At 44.7% G+C, this 22,832-nt stretch overlaps 1 protein-coding gene across 1 annotated transcript in view; it reads left to right on the top strand.

Annotated features, from left to right (window-relative positions):
• The window catches only part of LOC310791289 (CD151 antigen-like), a 60,806-nt gene that overhangs the window by 27,332 nt on the left and 10,642 nt on the right, over nt 1-22,832 (top strand). The window contains exons 4-5 of the mRNA XM_083652976.1: nt 10,910-10,984; nt 14,608-14,712. Of these exons, the coding sequence (XP_083509102.1) occupies nt 10,910-10,984; nt 14,608-14,712 (180 nt within the window). The remainder of the gene's footprint in view (nt 1-10,909; nt 10,985-14,607; nt 14,713-22,832) is intronic.

Genomic DNA, 22,832 nt, shown 5'->3' with positions numbered 1-22,832 from the left:
GCGCCTGTTCGGAGTAGGGGTGGGAATCACCAGATGCCCACGATACGATACTGAAACGATACTTGAGTCACGATACGATAGTATTGCGATACTGCGATATTTTCGATATATCGATATTGCGATATATTGAATATTGCGATATTTCGATATTTTGCGATTTCTTACTTTTTCAACTGCAAATGATGTCCCCAAAGGAAAACTTTGTCAACATCTGGTTTATATAAGAACAATTTTTCAGTCTGTACATCTGACTTCAACCATTTTATTGCAGCAACATTGTCAAGTAGACAGACCAACAACTTTCATAAAGTCATGTCATAGTTGCATGCACCTGACAAACTGAACTGTTTGTTACAGTCTACTTACAGTCCACCTTAACTGGATGTGTGTGTGGACTACTGTACTTATGTAGTTTTTGAACAATGCAACTTCACTTCACTTGCACAAAACATCTTGTGCAGCCCATTCAGTAACTGGGGAATTTGTAAATTACTGTTATGACAAAACTGTTACTGTTAAAACAAAATGAAAATATGCTACCGTTTGTTTACTGCTGGCCTTGGAACTAAAGTTTATAGTAGCCCGGTGGCCTGGCATGAGTTGCAAAAAAAAAAAAAAAAATTTTTTTTTTTTTTTTTTTTTTGTTTTGTTGCAATATCGATACTTGGCGTCCAAATATCGATACAATATCGTCAGGCAAAATATCGCGATACTGTGGTGTATCGATTTTTTCCCCCACCCCTAGTTCGGAGGGAGGGGAACTCGTTGGAATAGCGTGGTCCTCCCACACGTGCTATGTCCTACCGGTGAAGCTTCCCCTGTCAGGTGAAAAGAAGCGGCTGGCTAACTGCCCATGTCTCGGAGGAAGCATGGAGCTAGTTTTGGAGCTCTCCCCAGATCGACCGAGGGTGGAGCAGCAACCAGGATAAATAAATTAAAATTAGCATGGGGGATAAAGATGTGATAAAAAATCGGGGGGAAACACAACTTGATATTTTGGACCAATCGCAGACGGGCAGGAAGTCTGTGCACTGGAGTCTGAAATGCGGGGACTTCTGTTTCCCTGCAGTCCGTACGAACCTGCTGAAATCATTTTCCACCTCACAGCTTAGACCCGGGCCTTAAGTCGTCCTCGATAAGAATACCTGCCGAGATGGTGTGTGTGTGTGTGTGTGTGTGTGTGTGTGTGTGTGTGTGTGTGTGTGTGTGTGTGTGTGTGTGTGTGTGTGTGTGAGAGAGAGAGAGAGAGAGAGAAAAAGAGAATAGGAGAGAAATAGGAAGACCGTACATGTGCCCTCTGCCAAAATACTCACTCCTGTAGTGACTTGACTGTAACGAAATTTAGCAGAAATGCTCTGTTATTATGCTGTTATTACATGTAACTTGCAGGCAGATTTGAAGAATATTTCTGGGTTGCATATCATATCATACATATGGATGCTCGCAGTCGGCTTCCTAATGGATATGCTGCGAATTTGGGCCAAATCGAGCGGTGCTGCTGATTTAATTTGCAAGACTTGGCTTTCCAAGTCTATAAAGATGTAGCAATTGATGGCTTCAATATTTATTGTTCTGACGATCGCAGGAAAGGCGCTCGCGTGGCCATATAAATTTATGTTAAATCCAATCCTGCTGCACAGGTCATGCTCTCCAAATCTGCTTTTAAGCAGTTTGAAATCTTAGCTCTTAATTGGTTTGCTGCTCAGTAGTTAATTGTCGGTTGCTATAGGCCCCCTTCTTCTACCACTGACACACATTACCCTCTTTAATGCAGTGGTTCTCACATTTTGTTCACATGAAGGACCCCTAAACTGACAATAATTAGACCACGGACCCCCATTTGATAGGATTTTATCCCACGGCCCCCCATATGATAATAAGATTGATGCTTTTAGATGTTTTATTATAGAAAGTGTATAAAACCCATGACCAAAATAGTCATTGTGTTACTTATGAATGGAATTATAGCGAAAATAAATGACCCCCCTTTTGGCTGGGGACCCCCTGGAACCCCCTCAAGGACCCCTGGGGGTCCCCGGACCCCCATTTGAGAACCGCTACTTTAATGCAGCTCTTATCTCAGTTAAATTTTAAGGAAATCATCCTTTGAGGGTTATTTAAGTGGCCTTTTTGGCTTTCACCAGTGTCTGATGATTTTAATGTTTAATGTTTGTCTTTTGACTCTACACAAGTCATTGAAAACCCTGCACGTCTTAACCCCAGATGTCTAGACAAATCATATCTTATCCATCTTTTAATTACCAAGAATGCCGCATAAATATTCTGCACCGCAACAGGAGTCTTTGCTAATGATCTAAGCCAGTGGTACTCAACCTTGCCCTACTCAGGACCCACACTGAGTGCGTTTACATGCACACCAATAAACTGTTTATTAGCGGATTTCTGAGTTACCTGATTATTCAAATGGTCATGTAAACAGCATAAACCGATAAGCTTTATCCGTTTATGTTCATAAACGGGTTATGAATAAACCGATAAACACACCTAGGTTTCTGGCCAATAATCGGTCTTCTCTCTGCATGTATACAGCATAACCAGCTTTCTTTCGGGTTTATACATCTGCGCATGTACCTACACGTTGCGGGAGAGAAAGGCAGCTGGAGACGCGCGCTGCTCACTCACTCACTCACTCACTGGCCCCCTTTCGGCTTCTTCTCCCCGGCCATGGCGCACCACAGCCGGCTTGATGAGATGAAGGTGAGCAGCACGGAGCTCCTGCAACAGGCGTTTCCCGACCTGCTGCCTCCCCGTTGCTGCACTGCTATGTTGTAATGTGGATACAGGAGATGACGAATATTTGTCTCGAATTGCGAATAGAACGACGCATTAATAAAACGCATTGGACTCAAGTGTGCAAGCCGTGATCTGTGTGTGACGGGTTTTTTCAGATGACGGATTAAAAAGATTTATACGAACAAAACGTAGCCTACTCAGCTGTTCAAAACACAAGTTATCCGCCACTAAAGACCTTAATTATCTCAGTTTTCTGACAGCTATTTAAATTCAGTTGGGTCAAGATCTGTATCGTTCATGTTATTTGACGTGCTTCAGTCGCCTGCCTGTCTCTGTGCGCTATGCTTGGTAAAGTTGGAAATACAGATTCACACTTCCAAAGCGACGCCTCCCGACAACGAGATACAAACTCATTTTCACCTAAACCATCCTCCGAGCCGGACAAGAAGTAATGAAAATGTGATTTTGCATTTTGCAACTTCTTTTGTTGTTTTATTGCGGAATTACCGCTGCCTTCTGGAGAGAAATCCGACTAATTGACTGAATCATGTAAACCCGGATTTTTCCTATTGTCGGATTATTAAAGTGCATGTAAACGCAGAAATCAGATTATTGCCATAAACTGATTATTCTCAGTTATCCGTTTATTGTCTGCATGTAAACGCACTCACTGACTACGTTTACATGCACACAAGATTCTGGTTTTTGCCCATATTCGGAAAATGAAAATATTCCGACTAAATGAATAATCCACTAATATTCCCGTTTACATGCAGTCGTAGCTCGCCCCTCCCCGACACGTGAGAGAGAGAGGGGGGGGGGAGACAGAGACAGAGCAGCACTATTCTTACCAGCATCACTTGGTCCATTTCAGGAGCTTGCTGCTGGAAAGTTTGGCGTTGCGCATCAAAGTCTTTCATAAAAAGTAGGCTAGTAGGCCCCTATCGTTGCATCGGCGCAGTTTCTAGGCCGAGCGGCAGGCGCAGATCAAAGCAGTGGGCGTGGAAAGGCGCACTTGATATCGTCGTGCTGGCGCTAGATGCAGCCCAAAGCATTACAACCACGCCTTTTAGGCGTAAAATTATGCACCGTCATGCTCATTGGATAAGTGCAATAAACGAATCGCACGCTTGCCTTTTTAGCTCCAATTCCAGTGATCCCGCAAAACCAGACGAAAGCCAAACGCTCTGCCCCCCCCCCCTCCCTTCATCCAGCCTGTCTGTCTGCATTATAGGCTATTATTCCATATTATTATGCTTCTCAAACCAATCTAACTGCAGTTTCAATACTGCAAGCATGTAAATACGCTACACTATAGCAAGATCAAAGTGAAAATAATGTTCTATGCATCAGCTAGAAAAATATAGCCTATTAGATTGGTGAAAGTTTGTCCAGAAAGATATCATTTTCTCTCGCCTGCTGCAGGAAGGATGATGCACATAAATATACCCTACATTATGTCAAGTCATTGCATAAATGTGTTTTTATTGTAAAACTAAATGTGAAATAGGGCCAAGTTATTGGAGGGACATCACAGTATAGCAGATGCCATTAGAAGCGCGTTCCGAAGCGCGTTCCGCTGTTACTTCTCTAAATCACGTTAACTCGACAAGGGGTATATATAGGCCCAGGAGGACATATATGTTTCACATAGGGTGGTGTTTTCATTTCGAGGTTTTATTTGGTCCAATATTGAAATGTTGACAATGGCAGGCTGTGTTACCATTACACATTAATTTAGAACTACCTTTTATATCTATTTTGGCTCATTTGGTGGCTATTTAGTAGCGAAATGAAGAAACACAATGCATGCTGGGAACTCAGAGAGAGAGAGAGAGAAGGGTGACAGAGAAGAAGCAGTGAAGGCACAGAATAGGCCTGCTTTACAAAAGCGCAAAGCGCTAAATGTAGGCCAGGTCCCAAGATATCACTAGGCTGGTATTTAGCGCCGACACGCCCACTTTGGGACTGCGCCACGCCCATTCGGCCTAAAGCGCATTTGGCAGCCTAAAGCCTATTGCTATCTTGCCGAAACAGGCGCAAGGCACGTTTTTTTGCGGTTAAGGCCCGTAATAGCGCCGATGGCCTGTGGGAGAATAGAGCCCGTCGCCTACGTTATTACCTCGCAGGCTCGCAAGCATTTTGGACTTCCGTGGGCACCACTCTCTCTTTAAATATCTCTGTCTTTAAATCGATGTTTCTCATCTCCTCCCGATCAGAAATGTTGGCTTTTCTTTTCGCATGCCAGAGATGATGGATTATTATGATTATATGGCCTCTTCTAGAGCTTTCTAGCACACATCAGTTGACCACAAACAGGCAACATGCGTCGCAAACTGCAGTAAAAACCCTGATTGAGACGCATATTCCGAATGCGCTGTATACATGATCAAAGAATCCTCCTAAAACCCGAATAATACTGGAATAACCCAGATGTCTTAATCGGAAAATGCTAAATTCGGAAAAAGGCCAAATTCGGAAAATGCAACCCGGAATATGCGGTTTACATGACCCTTATCAAATTCAGAATATTGTCATTTTCCAAATAATAGAGGAACATTGTGTGCATGTAAACATAGTCAGAGACGACAACAACAAAAGCTTTGCAAGAGTCAATTTCCTACGTGAGGAAGTCTGGTTCTGAGGCCGACTGGGCCGATATAATCGCTGCACTGCTGCCATAAAGAAAAGCCAAAAGCCATTACAGTATTATTATTTATCACAGAGCACAATGACCCGAGGAGGTTTTGGCAAAAAACTATAAAATCTTTCTCTGCCAACTCTGCCTCCTAATATTGTTGCGGATTCCATTCCCCATAAACCCCAGATGCTGAATTGTTTCGACAAACATTTTATATCCAGCTCTTAGTTTGGCACATAGCCAGCTCTGAGTTTGGCACATAGCCAGCTCGTAGTTTGGCACATAGCCAGCTCTTAGTTTGGCACATAGCCAGCTCTTAGTTTGGCACATAGCCAGCTCTTAGTTTGGCACATAGCCAGCTCTTAGTTTGGCACATAGCCAGCTCTTAGTTTGGCACATAGCCAGCTCTTAGTTTGGCACATAGCCAGCTCTTAGTTTGGCACATAGCCAGCTCTTAGTTTGGCACATAGCCAGCTCTGAGTTTGGCACATAGCCAGCTCTTAGTTTGGCACATAGCCAGCTCTTAGTTTGGCACATAGCCAGCTCTTAGTTTGGCACATAGCCAGCTCTTAGTTTGGCACATAGCCAGCTCTTAGTTTGGCACATAGCCAGCTCGTAGTTTGGCACATAGCCAGCTCTTAGTTTGGCACATAGCCAGCTCTTAGTTTGGCACATAGCCAGCTCTTAGTTTGGCACATAGCCAGCTCTTAGTTTGGCACATAGCCAGCTCTTAGTTTGGCACATAGCCAGCTCTTAGTTTGACACATTATCTGACGGCGACCACCTACAAATATTAAGGCTTCACAATTGATGAAAGCCTTTCTTATAACTTTCATCTTGATCATCTTTTGAAGAATTTGGAATTAAAATGTGCCTTCTTTATATTAGGAACAAATCCTGTTCATCTCTTTTAATGCTAAGGAAATGGCCTGATGCCGACACTGTCTTGCCTCTCCTGGACTACGGGAAATGTTTTGTGCATGAAGACCTCAGCTGAGCTCACTCTCTTCATCTGTTGGACGCTGGAGATTCTTAACCGATTTAAAAAACAAAACTCTCACACCACTGTGCTCTGTATTCATTAGTCATCTGCTCATCATCATCCATGCGAAGATATCTTTATGAATCCATCCTTGGACTGTTGCCCATTTATTTATCCACTTATCGGTTATGTCAGGAAAATGCTGCTGCTGTAGCAGGTGTTCCCAACCTTTTTTGACTCGTGACCCGATTTGGACGTCACAAAAGTCTAGGGACCCTAGACATTCAAATTCCCGGTACACCGTCGATAATCATCAGGGACATCGTCAGTGACTAAAAACTGTTACATGTGACATGTAACAGTTTGCTTCTTTCCCCCCCTCAGAATTCTGACTTTAATCTGAGAATTCTGACTTTATTTTCAGAATTCCGCCTTTATTCCCAGAATCCTGATTTAAAGTTATAATCTCAAACATTTTCATAAAAAAAAGTCACTATCTGATAGTGAGCCCATTGACAGTTTGGATCTCACCAGCAACTACCACTCATCGCCATAGGTGTCACCCAAGAGAACCATGGTAAATGGACTGCATTTATATAGCGCTTTTATGCAAAGCACTTTACAATGTGCCTACATTCACCCATTCACACAGACATTCACACACCGAAGGCGGCCAGCTGCCACGCAGGGTGCTGGCACAGCCATCGGGAGCAATTTGGGGTTCAGTGTCTTGCCACATGTGGCATATGCGTGTGTGCTTATGCCCAAGGACACCTCGACATGCGGACATGCGGAGGAGCCGGGGATCGAACCACCGACCTTCTGATTGGACGACCCGCTCTACCTCCTGAGCCACAGCCATCCCCTCAGTCTGTCAGAACTTGATAAAAGACCTGCCCCCCCCAACCTGGAACACGCTACAGCAGCAACTGAAGTTCTCCGCCATGATTCCACTATCAGGGATTTTAAACAACTTTTACATAATCTGGAGAGAGCGTCTGTGCGTGTTTGCTCTTGTAATAGCAGTTAAAATCTGGTTATCACTTTTGCACTTATCACTTTTATGATTATGTTTGATCTTCTCTGTATTGAACAGAGAAGATCTGTATCTCTGTGTTGTATTGCTGCTGTTGTCTGTCCCACACGTTTTTCTTAAGAATGAGACCCCATGTCGTGAGATTACCTGTCTACATAAAGGTTAAATAACAATACAGTTTTAGTCTGTAATTATGGTCGGAGTTACGGAAGTGTGTGTGTGTGTTTGTTGTTGGAGGGGTCTGACTCTGATCTGCGAGAAACTTAAGTGTGCATATGTGTGCGCTTATGCGTGTCTGTCTTTCATCAGACTTTGATATACGAGTGGCTTTATGCGTCTTATTGCCATCCTCCTGCACCGAGCCCCGGGGCTCTGCATCAGAATGCGTTTTACACTCCGCGCTCGCTCAGCATTCAGGCCCAGAGCCGCTCGGGAAGATGTAATCAGCTCCGGCTATCAAATGAAAGCCCGAGTCCACTTCACTGGGTGATTTTCTCTCCCCGATAGCAACGGGGCCGGAGGAATTTGGGCCAAGGTTCTCTCCGCAGATAAGATCTCTTCTTGTCCTTAATTCTGAAAGAGCTTGACTTGAAAAGCAGACCCCCCCCCCCCCCCCCCATCCCCTAACTCTGATGGGCCTAACTCCCATGGATCAGATAAACTCGGGAGAGAGAGAAAACCCGGTGCTTAAAGACACAGTCAGTCCGTGAGCTATTGTGCCGTTGTTGAAGTGGCCTGTGGGATTGTTTCAGTCGTCAGTGATTCCTTTCAATCGCACTGGAAAATAATCGCCCGTATTATATAGCGAGGAACGGAAATGAATAAAGAAAAAACTGAATTTCATGAAACTACTATAACTCCGCTCCTTATTGTTTTCGGATGCAGAGTTTATGTAAATACCGCCCATCTGTACACACAGTTGGCTACACTGACTTGTTGGCCAACACCAGGCACATTTATCAGTCAGTGTTCAGGGACTGACTTGGAAAACAGATGATAGAAGTCTCATTTATTTCTACTTATTTACCATCTATATTACTGTAGTCTCTCAGCCACAACATGAAATCTTCATCATCATCTCTATGCTGATGACAGAACCATTTACTGTCCTGCTGCAAACGTACTGCCCTGGAGAACCACCAAACTAGCATCTGTATTGTACACTGTACGTTTTTGTCAGTTAAAGGAACACTCCGCCCATTTTCAACCAGCTTTGTATCATTGGAACATCAGTAGTATATCAGAAAACTGTAAACGGTTTTGAAGTCTGTCATTTAATTTGACAGTTATTGAGTGTTAAAGTGTGGACCAGTGACATCACCGGTCCACACTAACTCGAATTAATAACTCACTAACTCAAATCAACTCTCAATCACTGTCAAACTAGATGAATGATGAATAGTTTGACAGTTATTGAGAGTTGGTTTGAGTTAATGAGGACCAGTGATGTCACTGGTCCACACTTTAACACTCCATAACTGTCAAATTAAATGACAGACTTCAAAACCGTTTACAGTTTTCTGATATACTACTGATGTTCTAATGATACAAAGCTGGTTGAAAATGGGCGGAGTGTTCCTTTAAATCGTCTGGGGGGGCGGGACTTGTGTTTGCAACCAAAGGGCACAAAATCCTTCAGCCATTGTTGCCTCGGGAGGCAAAGTGATTGAGTTTGCGAAATCCTTCAGCTCCAAGTTTAATGTGATTCTTTGCCACTTTCAATGCCTGTGCTCGACTTAATTACGCCATTGTCAATATTCATAAGCCTCCTTCCTACCAGTGTCTTTTTGGCCTTAGACACTGTGCACCATATGTGAGAAACATCAGAGGACTTGTGGAGGAAACCCACATTTTTTTAGCAATGGATTTATGAACAGTATTGCGGCTTCTTCTTCTTCTGGGAACATGTTTAAGCCGCCCACAGACGCCATGACGCCCACAGACATGAACAACGTGCTGTACTTTGGTTAACCGTTTGATGATCCACCCCCAAAACAAACATTCCCCAAAATAAACAGGCCTTTTTTATTTATTAAATAAATCAAAACCAGTGGGCAATGAACAAATTCAGCAAGTAAAACTAAGATTAAACGAAACAAAATCATAATTAAAAAAAAATGCGGCGGTTGAAGACTGTGGTATGTCCGTGGTGTCTTCCACAGTCAACTCATTTCAGCACACCTGAGATGTGAGGTCAGGTGATGCTGTGCGCTCGGTTTAGCACCAAAAACCACCACTAGGTGCTGCCGAGCTACTGTATATACATGGAAATAGTTGAAAACAACAGGAAATTATAGGAGCGTGCGACTAAGAAACAATATAGTTTTCATCCTCAGTCATTTCTTTTTGAATGACTGTGCAAACCTTCCATGGACAATTTCTATTTAGAATTAAACTGTTTATTCCGTTGAGTGGAATGCGAGCATTGACCAAGGGAACAATTTAAAGCACAATTTCATGTAAATTTTATATCCTATTTTGTCCAAGCTGTTCTTTTAACACATTCACTGCCAGCCGTTTTTTTTTTACTGTAGGTAGCTTCTGCCAGAGGGTTTTTTTGAGGATTCTGGCTCATCTTTCAAGACCCGAGGATTCTTTTCTGCTAAGATTTTGTGAACACAAAATATCTCAAAAGAACTAATAGAATGTGTGCTTTCTCTGTCTAAAAGAGTTAGTTTGTAGAGTTAGTAGTTATGTAGGCATTAGCACTTGAATACAGCATGGTTTCAGCGTCTGAAAATTTAAGCTGAGATAAATAGCTTTTTGTGAAATTCGATAGAACAGTCACTTTAACCATTCATTTTTGGCATCAGTAAGACGTCAGACATCTAAACAATAGTTTTGAACAGTAATTTCCTCCATAACAGCAGGAAACCCCCCTCTACTTCAAACTCCTCCCTCCGTGTGTGTTCTTCTTGGCTGCAGCGGGCGTGTCACAAGCTCGTTTCTGCTGCTGCTGCTGCTGCTCCTGTCTGCTGGCGGCCGCTGGGCGAGGATGGGCTCGCTCGTTTCTTGGGGTTTCGGTTGAGAAACCCCAAGAAACGGGGTTTCTTTTGCGATTCTGGTCTTATTTATGCTGCGTGTTTCAAAGTGTGTTGCACCCATAATCTATTATGCAAATTTGCAATCCCCCACCGCCAGCAATCAGCGCGAAAGCGAAAGCGTTTTCGCCAATCCATTTTACAGTATGAGAGAATGGTTTCATCGCGCGTTCCCCTGCAGTTTTGGCTTGGCTTTTTCTAGTGTGGAGAGCACTGTCGCCACTTAGTGGGTCGGTGGAATGGGTTGTACACGTTCGGCGGCTCCAATATTTATATAAGAGATGTAAAAGGGTTAGATCAACGTCCCACCGTCCCACCGTTTTTTTTGACGTATTAACACGTCATTGGCAGTGAATGTGTTAAGAGATTGTGCCGAAGAGGCAGGATTGGAAGCCATCCGTCTCGTTCATCACATTACCATCCACTCTAACTGTCCCTGTCTGTGTCCCCACCAGTACTTTGTCCTGCTGCTGTGCATCTTCCTGCTGGAGATCCTGGCTGGCGTCCTGGCTTACATCTACTACCAGCAGGTAATGCAAAAAATGCTTCATTTGAATGTATTTGATAAAAGGTACGTTGTGTATTGGAGAAAGCCGTGGGAGTGAGTGACATACTGTGTATGGGATGAGCGGATTTTCATTTCAAATGACAGAAAAAGTGAATGAAGTGGAATGAGTGACAGAAACTAAGAGTTTAGTCTGAATGGGGGAAAAATACAGTCTTAATTTAACTTTTGCATTTTTGTCAAAATGCAAAAGTCAGCAAGTCTCATATGAGCTGACTTCCCCTCTTTTAGTTTGTTTTCCATTCAGCTATTAAAAGATGTTCAATAGCAGATGCTGCTGTCTGGACAGGGAGAGAAGCGTGACTCTGTTTTTCCTCTATCATGTTGTCCGGGTCAATTAGTTCAGTAATAGAAGCATCTTATGTGGGAGCTAAGTTACCAAGCTTCTCTTGTCTTCCCCTCCCCCCAATCTATAATTTCTTTATTCCCCTCTTTGCAGGTAAATGTTAACTTAATATGAATGTTGTTTTGGCCTTAATAGTTTCTCTGCTAGACTTCTTTGCTGAGGCTCCTTCACAGAAAATAAGAGATGAATTGTGTTCATTTGTAGAAGGACAGATAGCTTGACTTCAGTAGACCAGCGATCAGCTTCACACACACACCCAGGCGTTTGGCCCCTTCTTCATGTTGTGTTGATGAACAGTCAGCTCTGGATCTGCTCTGCTGTATGCAGACATGCTGCCTTCTTCATGTTGTGTTGATGAGCAGTCAGCTCTGGATCTGCTCTGTTATATGCAGACATGCTGCCTTCTTCATGTTGTGTTGATGAACAGTCAGCTCTGGATCTGCTCTGCTATATGCAGACATGCTGCCTTCTTCATGTTGTGTTGATGAGCAGTCAGCTCTGGATCTGCTCTGCTGTATGCAGACATGCTGCCTTCTTCATGTTGTGTTGATGAACAGTCAGCTCTGGATCTGCTCTGTTATATGCAGACATGCTGCCTTCTTCATGTTGTGTTGATGAACAGTCAGCTCTGGATCTGCTCTGCTATATGCAGACATGCTGCCTTCTTCATGTTGTGTTGATGAACAGTCAGCTCTGGATCTGCTCTGCTATATGCAGACATGCTGCCTTCTTCATGTTGTGTTGATGAACAGTCAGCTCTGGATCTGCTCTGTTATATGCAGACATGCTGCCTTCTTCATGTTGTGTTGATGAACAGTCAGCTCTGGATCTGCTCTGCTATATGCAGACATGCTGCCTTCTTCATGTTGTGTTGATGAGCAGTCAGCTCTGGATCTGCTCTGCTATATGCAGACATGCTGCCTTCTTCATGTTGTGTTGATGAGCAGTCAGCTCTGGATCTGCTCTGCTATATGCAGACATGCTGCCTTCTTCATGTTGTGTTGATGAACAGTCAGCTCTGGATCTGCTCTGTTATATGCAGACATGCTGCCTTCTTCATGTTGTGTTGATGAGCAGTCAGCTCTGGATCTGCTCTGCTATATACAGACATGCTGCCTTCTTCATGTTGTGTTGATGAACAGTCAGCTCTGGATCTGCTCTGCTGTATGGAGACATGCTGCCTTCTTCATGTTGTGTTGATGAACAGTCAGCTCTGGATCTGCTCTGCTGTATGCAGACATGCTGGCTTTGACGAGGCGTGCACATTTGAAATAGTATCCTCAATTGATTTTCACTCCACTCAACGACTGAAAACTAGTTTAGTGGACATACAGTAAGTCTACCATATAGCCTACCACAGATTTCTTTACTGCAAATTCTTATACAGTATATATATATATATATATATAATAAAAGGGAACATGTCATCAGTGATGTCACTTGAGCAATTGGGGCAACTGATGATGTCATCAGTGATGTCATCAATGATGACCTGATGATGTCATCATGACACACACACACGAGAGAGAGGAGAGGGGGACTTGAGGGACTGAGGGAGAGGGAGAGAGAGGGGACGAGAGAGACTGAGGGAGAGAGAGAGGGAGACATTGCGTGCGCGGCAATAGGGCAGGTGAGGCCACGCAGCAGCCGACCTGCGGGCGAGGCCGAGCTGCGGGCGAGGCCGAGCAGCAGCCGAGCTGTGGGCGAGGCCGAGCTGCGTATGTGAGCTGCAGGGCCAGCTCAGCGAGCTGCAGGGACCGAGCCCGCATAGCGGGCGAGCCTAGGAATCAAGCGCGCATAGCGCACGAGATGCCTAGTATAGATACATAGCCAGTTGCACACATATTATCAGGGATAAAGACACTGCGTCACTCAAAAGTCTTAGCAATACGTACCTCATATGTTTTTCAAGTGAAATAATAGTACACCTTATCTCTCTTTCCTTTCCTCAGCCAACAAAGAAATTAAAAACATCGATGAATGACTAGAGGATAAAAACGTGAAATGTAGCTACCAGGACTCAACTTCTAAAAAAATAAATACACCCAATTTTGTCAGGAAAAGGCGATCACATACTTATTTTCTCATCTCACGTGGCTCATGTACCCAAAAAAAGAACCAGGCAATCTCAACCTCAATATATTCACACTTTCAGTTTTAATGGTGTAGAGACTTAGGCTGACTGCATCGCAAGCAGGTGCAAATGAGAAGACTATTCCCCCCCCGCCCTCCTCCCCCTCCTGGTGTTGGCAGGCATTACATTTACATGACATTGCTTTGCACCAGCGCCGGTGTCACTCCCATCCAGACACGTCTTCGGGGCCTGGTGGCTCGTAGCTCGGCAACAGGATACCTCCTCAGTCTGGAGGTGCACTTCTATCATTATAACTGCCTCATTCATAATACACAACTCCTCTGAGCATGAATAGCCACTGAGCTCTCTCTCTCATTCTCTCTCTGTCTCTCTATCTCTCTCTATCTCCCTCCCTCCCTACCTCAAGCCCTCTCCCTCGCTGTCTGCTGCGGACTGTTATGAATGAAGTTGCCCCGAAATCTCCAGAGCTTCTGCTATTTTGCTGTTGTATGTTTTTGAATGGTGTGAATCACATGGATGGAAGCTCGAATTGAAGTTTGCATGTATTTGCGTTGAATACAATGCACCTCCTGTCTCTCGTCTCTCTCTCTCTCTCTCTCTCTCTCTCTCTCTCTCCTCCCTCCATCTTTCTGTCATTCATTCCCTTTATCTCTCCTTCATGCTTTGATTTAGCCTGGTTTCCCAGCTGGCTTGTTGCCATAGAAACTGAGGCTGAGCCCCGCAGACTTTGCCATCTTTTCCCCCAGTGAGCGTATTCTGCTGCTGGTCTACAGAACGAAAAAACGCAGACTTCCTCCTCTGCTGCTCCCCTGTTTTTTTTTACAACCGCAGTCTGTGACCAGGCATGCAGACTAGTCAACTTTAGGTGACGGTCACCTTTTTAATGCCAAAATAGGCCACTAGGTGATGACCGATTGTTTGTTTGTTTTTTGTCTGCCCTGATATCTGAGTTTGCAACCCTGGTGACGTTTCTCGTCAGGAGGGAGGTTAGATCCGGAAAAAAAAAATAAGAAAAAATGTATGACAACTAATTTATCGCTTATAATTTGTGCTCATGTTCGTAGCACACCTGAGGTCTTTTCTATGCTCTGTAGTCGGGCTGCTAGTACATACGTGTGTGTTTGTGTGTGTGTGTGTCTGTTAACAGTTGAATGCAGAGCTGAAGCAGACCCTGAGGGACACCATGGTCCAGAAGTACCAGCAGAAAGACCAGGCGCACATCACCAGAGCTGTGGACAAGCTGCAGCAGGAGGTGAGACTCTCCTCTCCGGATCACAAAACGTGAACTGTGGATTACATCCTGTGTTAGAATGATCACACCTGGGCTTCCGGTTATGGCGGCCACGTAAGAGGACGTGTCTCAGACCGCTCTGCTGCTAACTAAATATAAAACTACTGAAAACACTCTCATTGGCGACAAAGAGGATCAAAAAGCTGGCGTGAAAGTAATGTCAGCGAGAAGGGGCAGGAATAGGGCTAGAAATAGACGCTCATCGCCACCAACGACGAGGCAGCCGAAGTTAACTGAGTTTACATTTAGCGAAGAAGCTCAGACGGCTAAAGAAGCAATGGCGGGGGTTGGAGAAGAAGGGCTAGCTGGCGAAAAGGCCGATGCTATACTGGCAGCAATAAACTCCATGAAGGCTGACTTTTCATTAAGATTTGATGGAATTGGCACGGCGATAAACAGCATGAGGAAGGAGATTAGTGACTGTATGGAGCGAGTGGCACGGGCAGAAATACGGGTATCAAGCACTGAAGACGAGCTAACGAGCCTGCAGGCTAAAGTAATCACACTCGAGTCAAAAACCAAAACAATGGAAGACAAGCTCTTAGACTTGGAGTCTAGATCCCGTATGAACAATCTGAGACTGGTAGGCTTACCCGAAGGTGCCGAGGGACGGGAGACGTGTGCTTTCCTGGAAAAGTGGATCCCAGAAACTTTGGGCTGTACCGCAGTTATGTTGGAGAGGGCACATCGGATCAAGTCAAGTCAAGTCAAGTTTATTTATATAGCCCTAATTCACAAGCATGTCTCAGAGGGCTTCACAGAAAGTATGTCTAGCTGATTCTAGCTAACACACAATAACAAGAATATACAGAATAAAGATAACATTTGAACATTTGAAGAAAACAGGAGAGTGGAGGAGGGAGGGAGAGGGAGGAGGGAGGAGAGGGGGGAGGTGGGGAGAAAATAGGAAATGTGGGGAGGTGGGAGGGCGCAGGGGAAGGAGAGCAGTGGGAATGTGAGAGAGGGGAGAGGACAGAGAGGAGGAGAGAACAGAGAAGGAGAGGTGGAAGGGTACAGGGGAGGTAGAGTAGAGGTAGGGTCTAGGGTGGAGGGAGGGAGGGAGGAGAGGGGGGAGGTGGGGAGAAAATAGGAAATGTGGAGGAGGAGAGAACAGGGGAGGAGAGATGAGGGTGCAGGGGAGGGAGAACCAGGGTAGGGATAGGGTCTAGGGTTGAGGGAGGGGAGGGAATAGGATACGGGCCCGGATTAGGGCGAGGGTGGGGAGAAATGGGAAATGTGGAGGAGGAGAGAACAGAGAAGGAGAGGGTGCAGGGGAGGGAGAGCAGGGGGAATGTGAGAGGGAGGAGAGGGCAGAGAGGAGGAGAGAACAGAGAAGGAGAGGTGGGGGGGCGCAGGGGAAGGAGAGCAGTGGGAATGTGAGGGTACAGGGGAGGTAGAGTAGAGGTAGGGTCTAGGGTGGAGGGAGGGAGTAGGATACGGGCCCGGATTAGGGCGAGGGTGGGGAGAAAATGGGAAATGTGGAGGAGGAAAGAACAGAGAGGGAGAGGTGGGAGGGTGCAGGGGAAGGAGAGCAGGGGGAATGTGAGAGAGGGGGGAGGACAGAGAGTAGAGGTGCAGGGGAAGGAGAGCAGGGGAAGAAGAGCAGGGGGAATGTGAGAGAGGGGGGAGGACAGAGAGTAGAGGTAGGGTCTAGGGTGGAGGGAGGGAGTAGGATACGGGCCCGGATTAGGGCGAGGGTGGGGGGAAAATGGGAAATGTGGAGGAGGAGAGGACAGAGAAGGAGAGGTGGGAGGGTGCAGGGGGAGGAGAGCAGGGGGAATGTGAGAGAGGGGGGAGGACAGAGAGGCAGAGAAGGAGGGGTGGGAGGGTGCAGGGGAAGGAGAGCAGGGGGAATGTGAGAGAAGGGAGAGCAGGAAGTGGCAGGGATTCAGGAAAATAGGGGAGAAGAGGAGGAAGAGGAAGGAGCAGAGGGGGGGAGAATGAGGAGAGAGCAGGAGAAGGGAGGGGGGGGCGGTGGGATGTGGGGGAGGAAAGAGCATGGAAAGAGAGGAGAACAAGAAGGGGGAAGAAGGGAAGAAGCGGGGAAAGGGGGAAAGAGAGGGGGGACAACTGACTACTCTAAGCATTAACCAGAGCTAACTGGGACATAGTATCTAGCTAATCTACAGCCTAATCTGGCCTATCCTACCCTGCTCTAGTCTGATTTTAGCCTGAACACTAACAGGTCAGCCTTAGGCTGTAGCTAATCTATCGCCTACCTAAGCTGTTCTAAACCAACCGGCAGCCCTCGACCAGTGATGAAGAGCACCGATGCCCCCCGACCCGGCCCCCGCCCACATATGGCGTGGGAGGGAAGGCCAGGCCGGGACACAGCGGCACCCCCTCACCCCCAGTGAACGCAAGAAAACCTTTCCACCATATGGATCGCCGCATGGATTGCCCCAGTGACTTGGCTGAGGAGGAACCTTGTGAGGTCGTTGTGTTAGGGGCCAATTGCTGCGGCCCAGGCGGACCCAGCCCCCACGCGACCCGCCCCCCCAGCCCCCAGCCACCAGCATAGTGACTGAGAGCGTGAGAGCAGGCCACGCGGGGGACGGGCCCACCCACCAGGCCACAGCAACGGACCCCCGTCTGGGGACTCCCCTCCGAGACAGGCCGAGAGATGCCGGGCTAAACCATGCACAGAGTTTCCGATAATGAAACTCTGTGAATGGCTTAATATGGAAATAAAATGTACAAGAGAACAGAAAATTGAAAACGTAAAAAGAGTCCAACAGAAGGGATATAAAAATGTAATTTTTAAAATATCCTAAGATCAGGGAAGGGAGTTGAAAATCTAAAAAGTAGAGTCCAAAAAGAAATAGAAAATGCAGTCTTTAAGTGTTCGTAGGTTTAGAGAATACTAGTTAATTAACTAGGTGACAAAAAGGGTAACAAGATTGGGAGTTCCATGAGGATGATCTGAGGAATCCATGAGTCCGCGTTGGTGACATGGATTAAGAGGAGGGGAGGGGAGGATAGGAGTCGGAGGTGATGATTAAGAGGAGGGGAGGATAGGAGTTGGAGGTGATGATGAGGCGGCGGGGGGGGGCTGGGGGGGCGCCCCCCCCCTTCCCTTAGGCAGGCAGGTGACCAGGATGATGAGGATACGGGTCGGTGGTGGTGAAGAGCCCGGGGTGTCAGACAGTAGAAGGAGTAGCGGCAGGTGGCTAGGGCGATGACGGCCGGACCTAGGGCTGCAGCGGCGGGGGTGTACGTCAGGCCAGTGAAGGACACCTGAGGGGGAGAGAGAGAAGAGAGCGGGGGAATCTGCGCAGAGGTGGAACTAACTCTATAGACAACAATAAAATTAGGTCAAAACAAAATTTATTAGGATTTTTATTTTTATTTTTTTAGGATGACTAATACTATACTGCTAATTCAGGTCTAAGTACCACCTAACACCACTGTCAATGATTCAGCCCTGTTGATGCGGACCGTAAATCATGACCTACAACAAAATTTATTAGGATTTTTTTTTTTTTTTTTTTTTTTTTTTTTTTTTTTTTTTTTTAGGATGACTAATACTATACTGCTAATTCAGGTCTAAGTACCACCTAACACCACTGTCAATGATTCAGCCCTGTTGATGCGGACCGTAAATCATGACCTACAACAAAATTTATTAGGAAAAATATTTATTTTTATTTTTTAGGATGACTAATACTATACTGCTAATTCAGGTCTAAGTACCACCTAACACCACTGTCAATGATTCAGCCCTGTTGATGCGGACCGTTAATCATGACCTACAACAAACAAAACTAAATTAGGTCAAGTCTAAGTTTATACTGATACTGCTGGCTTGTGATTGCCCGCTCGGCAATTCAGGACTAGGTTTATTCACCAGCTATTAGATTTTGTATCTAAGCTACTGGGTCGACTGATGCCATATTATTAAATTAGGTCAAGTATAAGTTTATAATGATATTGCTGGCTTGAGACAGCCCGCTCAGCAATTCAGGATTGTATGTACTCAAGAGCTAATAAATATTTCTGGAGAATGACATCATCAAACACAACTATCAAGCACAACCAAATGATTGGGAGAATAAATGGGTTTTGAGTCTAGTTTTGAAGATTTCAATGGAGCCAGCTTCCCTAACTGACAGAGGAAGCTGGTTCCAGAGATGTGGAGCACGGTAAGAAAATGCTCTGCTACCTGCTGATTTTTTCTTAATTTTAGGGACGGTAAGATAATTACCGTCCTGTGAGCGGAGAGTACGCGTGGGAACATAGGGAATAATTAGCTCAGATAAGTACGGAGGTGCGAGCCCATGCAAAGATTTATAGGTTAACAGAAGCACCTTAAAGTCTGATCTGGCCTGAATTGGGAGCCAGTGGAGGGAGATTAAGACCGGAGTTATATGATCAAACTTCTTAGTTCTAGTTAGAATTCTAGCAGCGGCGTTTTGCACGAGTTGTAATTTATTTGTGCTACAGAGTGGAAGGCCAGAGAATAAGACGTTACAGTAGTCGAGTCTAGATGAAACAAAGGCGTGTATTAAGGTTTCGGCATCCGTTGCATTTAGCAAGGGACGGATCTTTGAAATATTGCGGAGATGAAAGAAAGCTATTTTAGTGATATCCTTAATGTGAGCATCGAATGACAGAGTAGGATCAAAGGTAACACCTAGGTTTTTCACCTTTGAGTTTGGAGTAATTACGCAGTTCTCAATGTTCAGACTAAGATCAGTGAGAAATGGAAGTTGGGTTTTTGGGCCAACAACTAGTAGTTCAGTTTTGTTGGCGTTTAGTCGTAAGAAATTATTTGACATCCAGTCTGTAACAGCGATTAAGCAGGATTCAAGATTAGCGAGTTTAGAGCGATCGTCTGGTCTAATTGGTATATAAATTTGGGTATCATCGGCATAACAGTGAAAGTTAATGCCATATCTACGGAAGATTTCGCCAAGAGGCAGTAAGTAAACTCCAAAGAGTAAGGGACCCAGGACTGATCCCTGCGGTACACCAAACTTCACTGAGGAGAAAGTGGACATGATATTTTTATATGAGACACAGTGTGTCCTATCAGACAAATATGACTTTAGCCAGGATAGGGCAGTGCCCCGGATACCTACGTAGTTAGATAAGCGGTCTAGGAGGATCTTATGATCGATTGTATCGAAGGCTGCGCTTAAATCTAATAAAATGAGAAGAGAGGAGAAATTAGAGTCGGACGCAAGGAGAAGGTCATTGGTTACTTTTGTAAGAGCAGTTTCAGTACTATGGAGTGATCTAAAACCAGATTGAAAGGGATCGAGAAGTTTATTATGTGAGAGGTAGTCAGTTAATTGTGTCGAGACTACTTTTTCAAGAACTTTAGAGAGGAAGGGGAGATTTGAGATTGGCCTGAAGTTGTTAAGAACCTCAGAATCAAGGTTTGGCTTTTTAAGTAGGGGTTTGATTACAGCAGATTTGAAGGAGGTAGGGACAATGCCAGAGGAGAGGGAGCTATTGATAATGTTAAGTAAGGGGGGGCCTAGTATTGGAAGGAGTTCCTTAATCAACTTTGCAGGGAGAGGGTCGAATAAACAGGTTGTGGATTTAGATGAAAGTACAATTTTTGAAAGTGCATTTAGAGAGATAGTCTCAAAATTCGAGAGTATAGTACTCTCGTCTAAGGTTCTAAGGACAGGGCTAGGAGAGGGGTTAGCACCCTTTGTGAGTAATAGAGAGTTGCTAATTTCATCTCTAATACAGATAATTTTACGGTTAAAGAAGTCAAGGAAGTCATTAGCTGTAAATGGAGAGTTTGTATTGGGGGAGGGTTTGCGAGTAAGATTTGCGACCGTGTCAAATAGAAATTTAGGATTATTTTTATTAGTGTTAATAAGATCTGATAGGTAGGAGGCTCTTGCAGCGGAGAGCATGCATTTGTATTTTAGTAGGCTATCACTCCAAGCTAGTCGAAAGACTTCAAGCTTGGATGATCGCCATTTACGTTCTAGTTTTCTGCATATTAATTTTTGTGCGCGTGTATCGTCAGTATACCAGGGCGAGGGTTTTTTAGGGTGACGGATTTTAGTACGTAGAGGTGCGATAGAATCCAGCGAGGCGAGTAAGATTGAATTAAATTGATTTGTGAATTCATTAATGGAGTCGATCCGCTCTGGGAGAGAGGAAAGCGGCCCCGATAACAAATCAGCGAGTTCAGTGGGAGTAGAACTATCGATACGCCGGGCGGTGTAGGTATCGGCTAGGTTTGATTGCCGGAGGGGCAATCGGCCCGATGAGAGACACCACGGCGCCACCAAGAACGCTAATAATGAAGTTTCTTAATAGCAAGAACAAGGATGCGGTTGTCAAAGCGGCAAAAGCTAAAGGGGACATTCGGTACAAAGACCAGCGAGTGCGGCTCTACCCGGACCTGGCTGCAGGAGTAATCCAATTGAGGAAGCGATTCGACCCGATCCGCCAGGAGCTGCGCAACATGGGGATCCGACACGGAGTGATCCATCCAGCGAGAATGTTGGTGACACACAAGGAGCGGACCCACACTTTCAACACCCCAGCCGAGGTAGAGGACTTTGTCAAGAAGATTCAGGGGGACGCCGGTGGCCATGGGAGACAGCCTGCTGAAGTGACGGTGCACCGGAATGAGGAGGGGTAACGTTAATGGCTATTTAGCAACAGAACTCAGTAACACTGTGCCTTGAAATTTAAGTTGAATTGCAGTTGTTGTTTACACTTTTGGGGAGGTTTATATAACATAGGTTACTATCACTCTATATACGTCTATGCATAGGTATACGGACTTACAAAACGGACATACTACACTCAAAAAAAAAAAAAAAAGTAAATTACACTGTAAAAAAAAAAAAAAAAAAAAAGTGTTGGCACTAGAGAAAGGCTTATCTTTCTAATTTTTCTTCTTGTATTATTTTCTTTGAGAATGTTATTGTTTGGCACTCTAAGAAGGAGTATATCATCTTGAAGTAAAAGTGTGTTTAAGTACTGTAAAAAATAAGGAACAAAATAACACATGGTAAAAAAAAAAAAAAAAAAAGGTGTAATTTGATTTTTATTATTTTATTTTATTTTTTCTCTTCCTTTTTCTCTGTAACGGGTTGTAAAAAGAGTGTAATTTGAGTTTCTAAGAAGGGAAAATATGACATTTAAAAGCAAAAGAATGGTAAACACGGTAAAAAAGAAAGAAAAAGGCACAGGTTGTTAAATAGAGTGGAGTTTAAGTTTATTTTTATTTTTTAAGAGCGCGAAATCTGGCACTTGGTTGAAGGAATGCAAATTGGGGAAATCAGGTGAAGCCTTTATGAGGTACAGACCTAAAGTAAAAATTGGATCAGGTTGCAGATGAGAGGAAATTGACCTTGCAGTAGGAGGGGCAGAGGGGACTGTTTGGTGAGTGGGAAGTAAGGAGTGGACTGACTGATCCTCACTAGGTGTGGAACGGTCAATAGTGATAACGGAAGTCGACATGTTTATGTGTTTGGAAGGGTTCTCACGAAGGTGGGAATTGGGGAGTTTGTGTTTGGGGTGTTGGTGTTGGATGTGGGTTGTAACATTCATGTGTGTTAGGCTGCTCTATCTTACTATTATTTTCATATTACTAGGTAATCTAATGTTTTTTGTTAAAAATGTCTCAGGGAGTAAAACTTAATTTTGTTTCTTGGAACTGCAGAGGCCTTCAACAGCTTAGGAAAGTTAAACAGGTCATGAATAAATTAAGTGATATGGATTCCAAAATAGTGTTCTTACAGGAAACTCATCTTTTAGAGGAGGATAATAAAAAGATTATGAGGAGGTGGCAGGGTAGCGTATACATGGCATCATGTTCATCTCGGGCCAGGGGAGTGATGACACTTATCCATAAGACAGTGCCATTTCAGGTAAAAAACGTAATTAAAGACAGATTGGGAAGATATTTAATAGTCCAGGGTTTTATGCTTTCAGAAAATTTAAATTTAGTAAACTTGTATGGCCCCAATACCGATGAGCCTAGGTTTTTTGAGGATCTGTTCCTTACTCTCTCAACATTGGTAGGACAATATATAATAGCAGGTGACTTTAATTGCACACTGAAGCCAAGTATGGACAGATCAACAGGAATAGATCAATCA

Source organism: Poromitra crassiceps (assembly GCF_964638095.1).
Source record: "Poromitra crassiceps genome assembly, chromosome: 16".
Taxonomy (NCBI): Eukaryota; Metazoa; Chordata; class Actinopteri; order Beryciformes; family Melamphaidae; genus Poromitra; species Poromitra crassiceps.
Note: the sequence above shows the minus strand (reverse complement) of the source record. Positions and strands in the feature narration are given on the sequence as shown.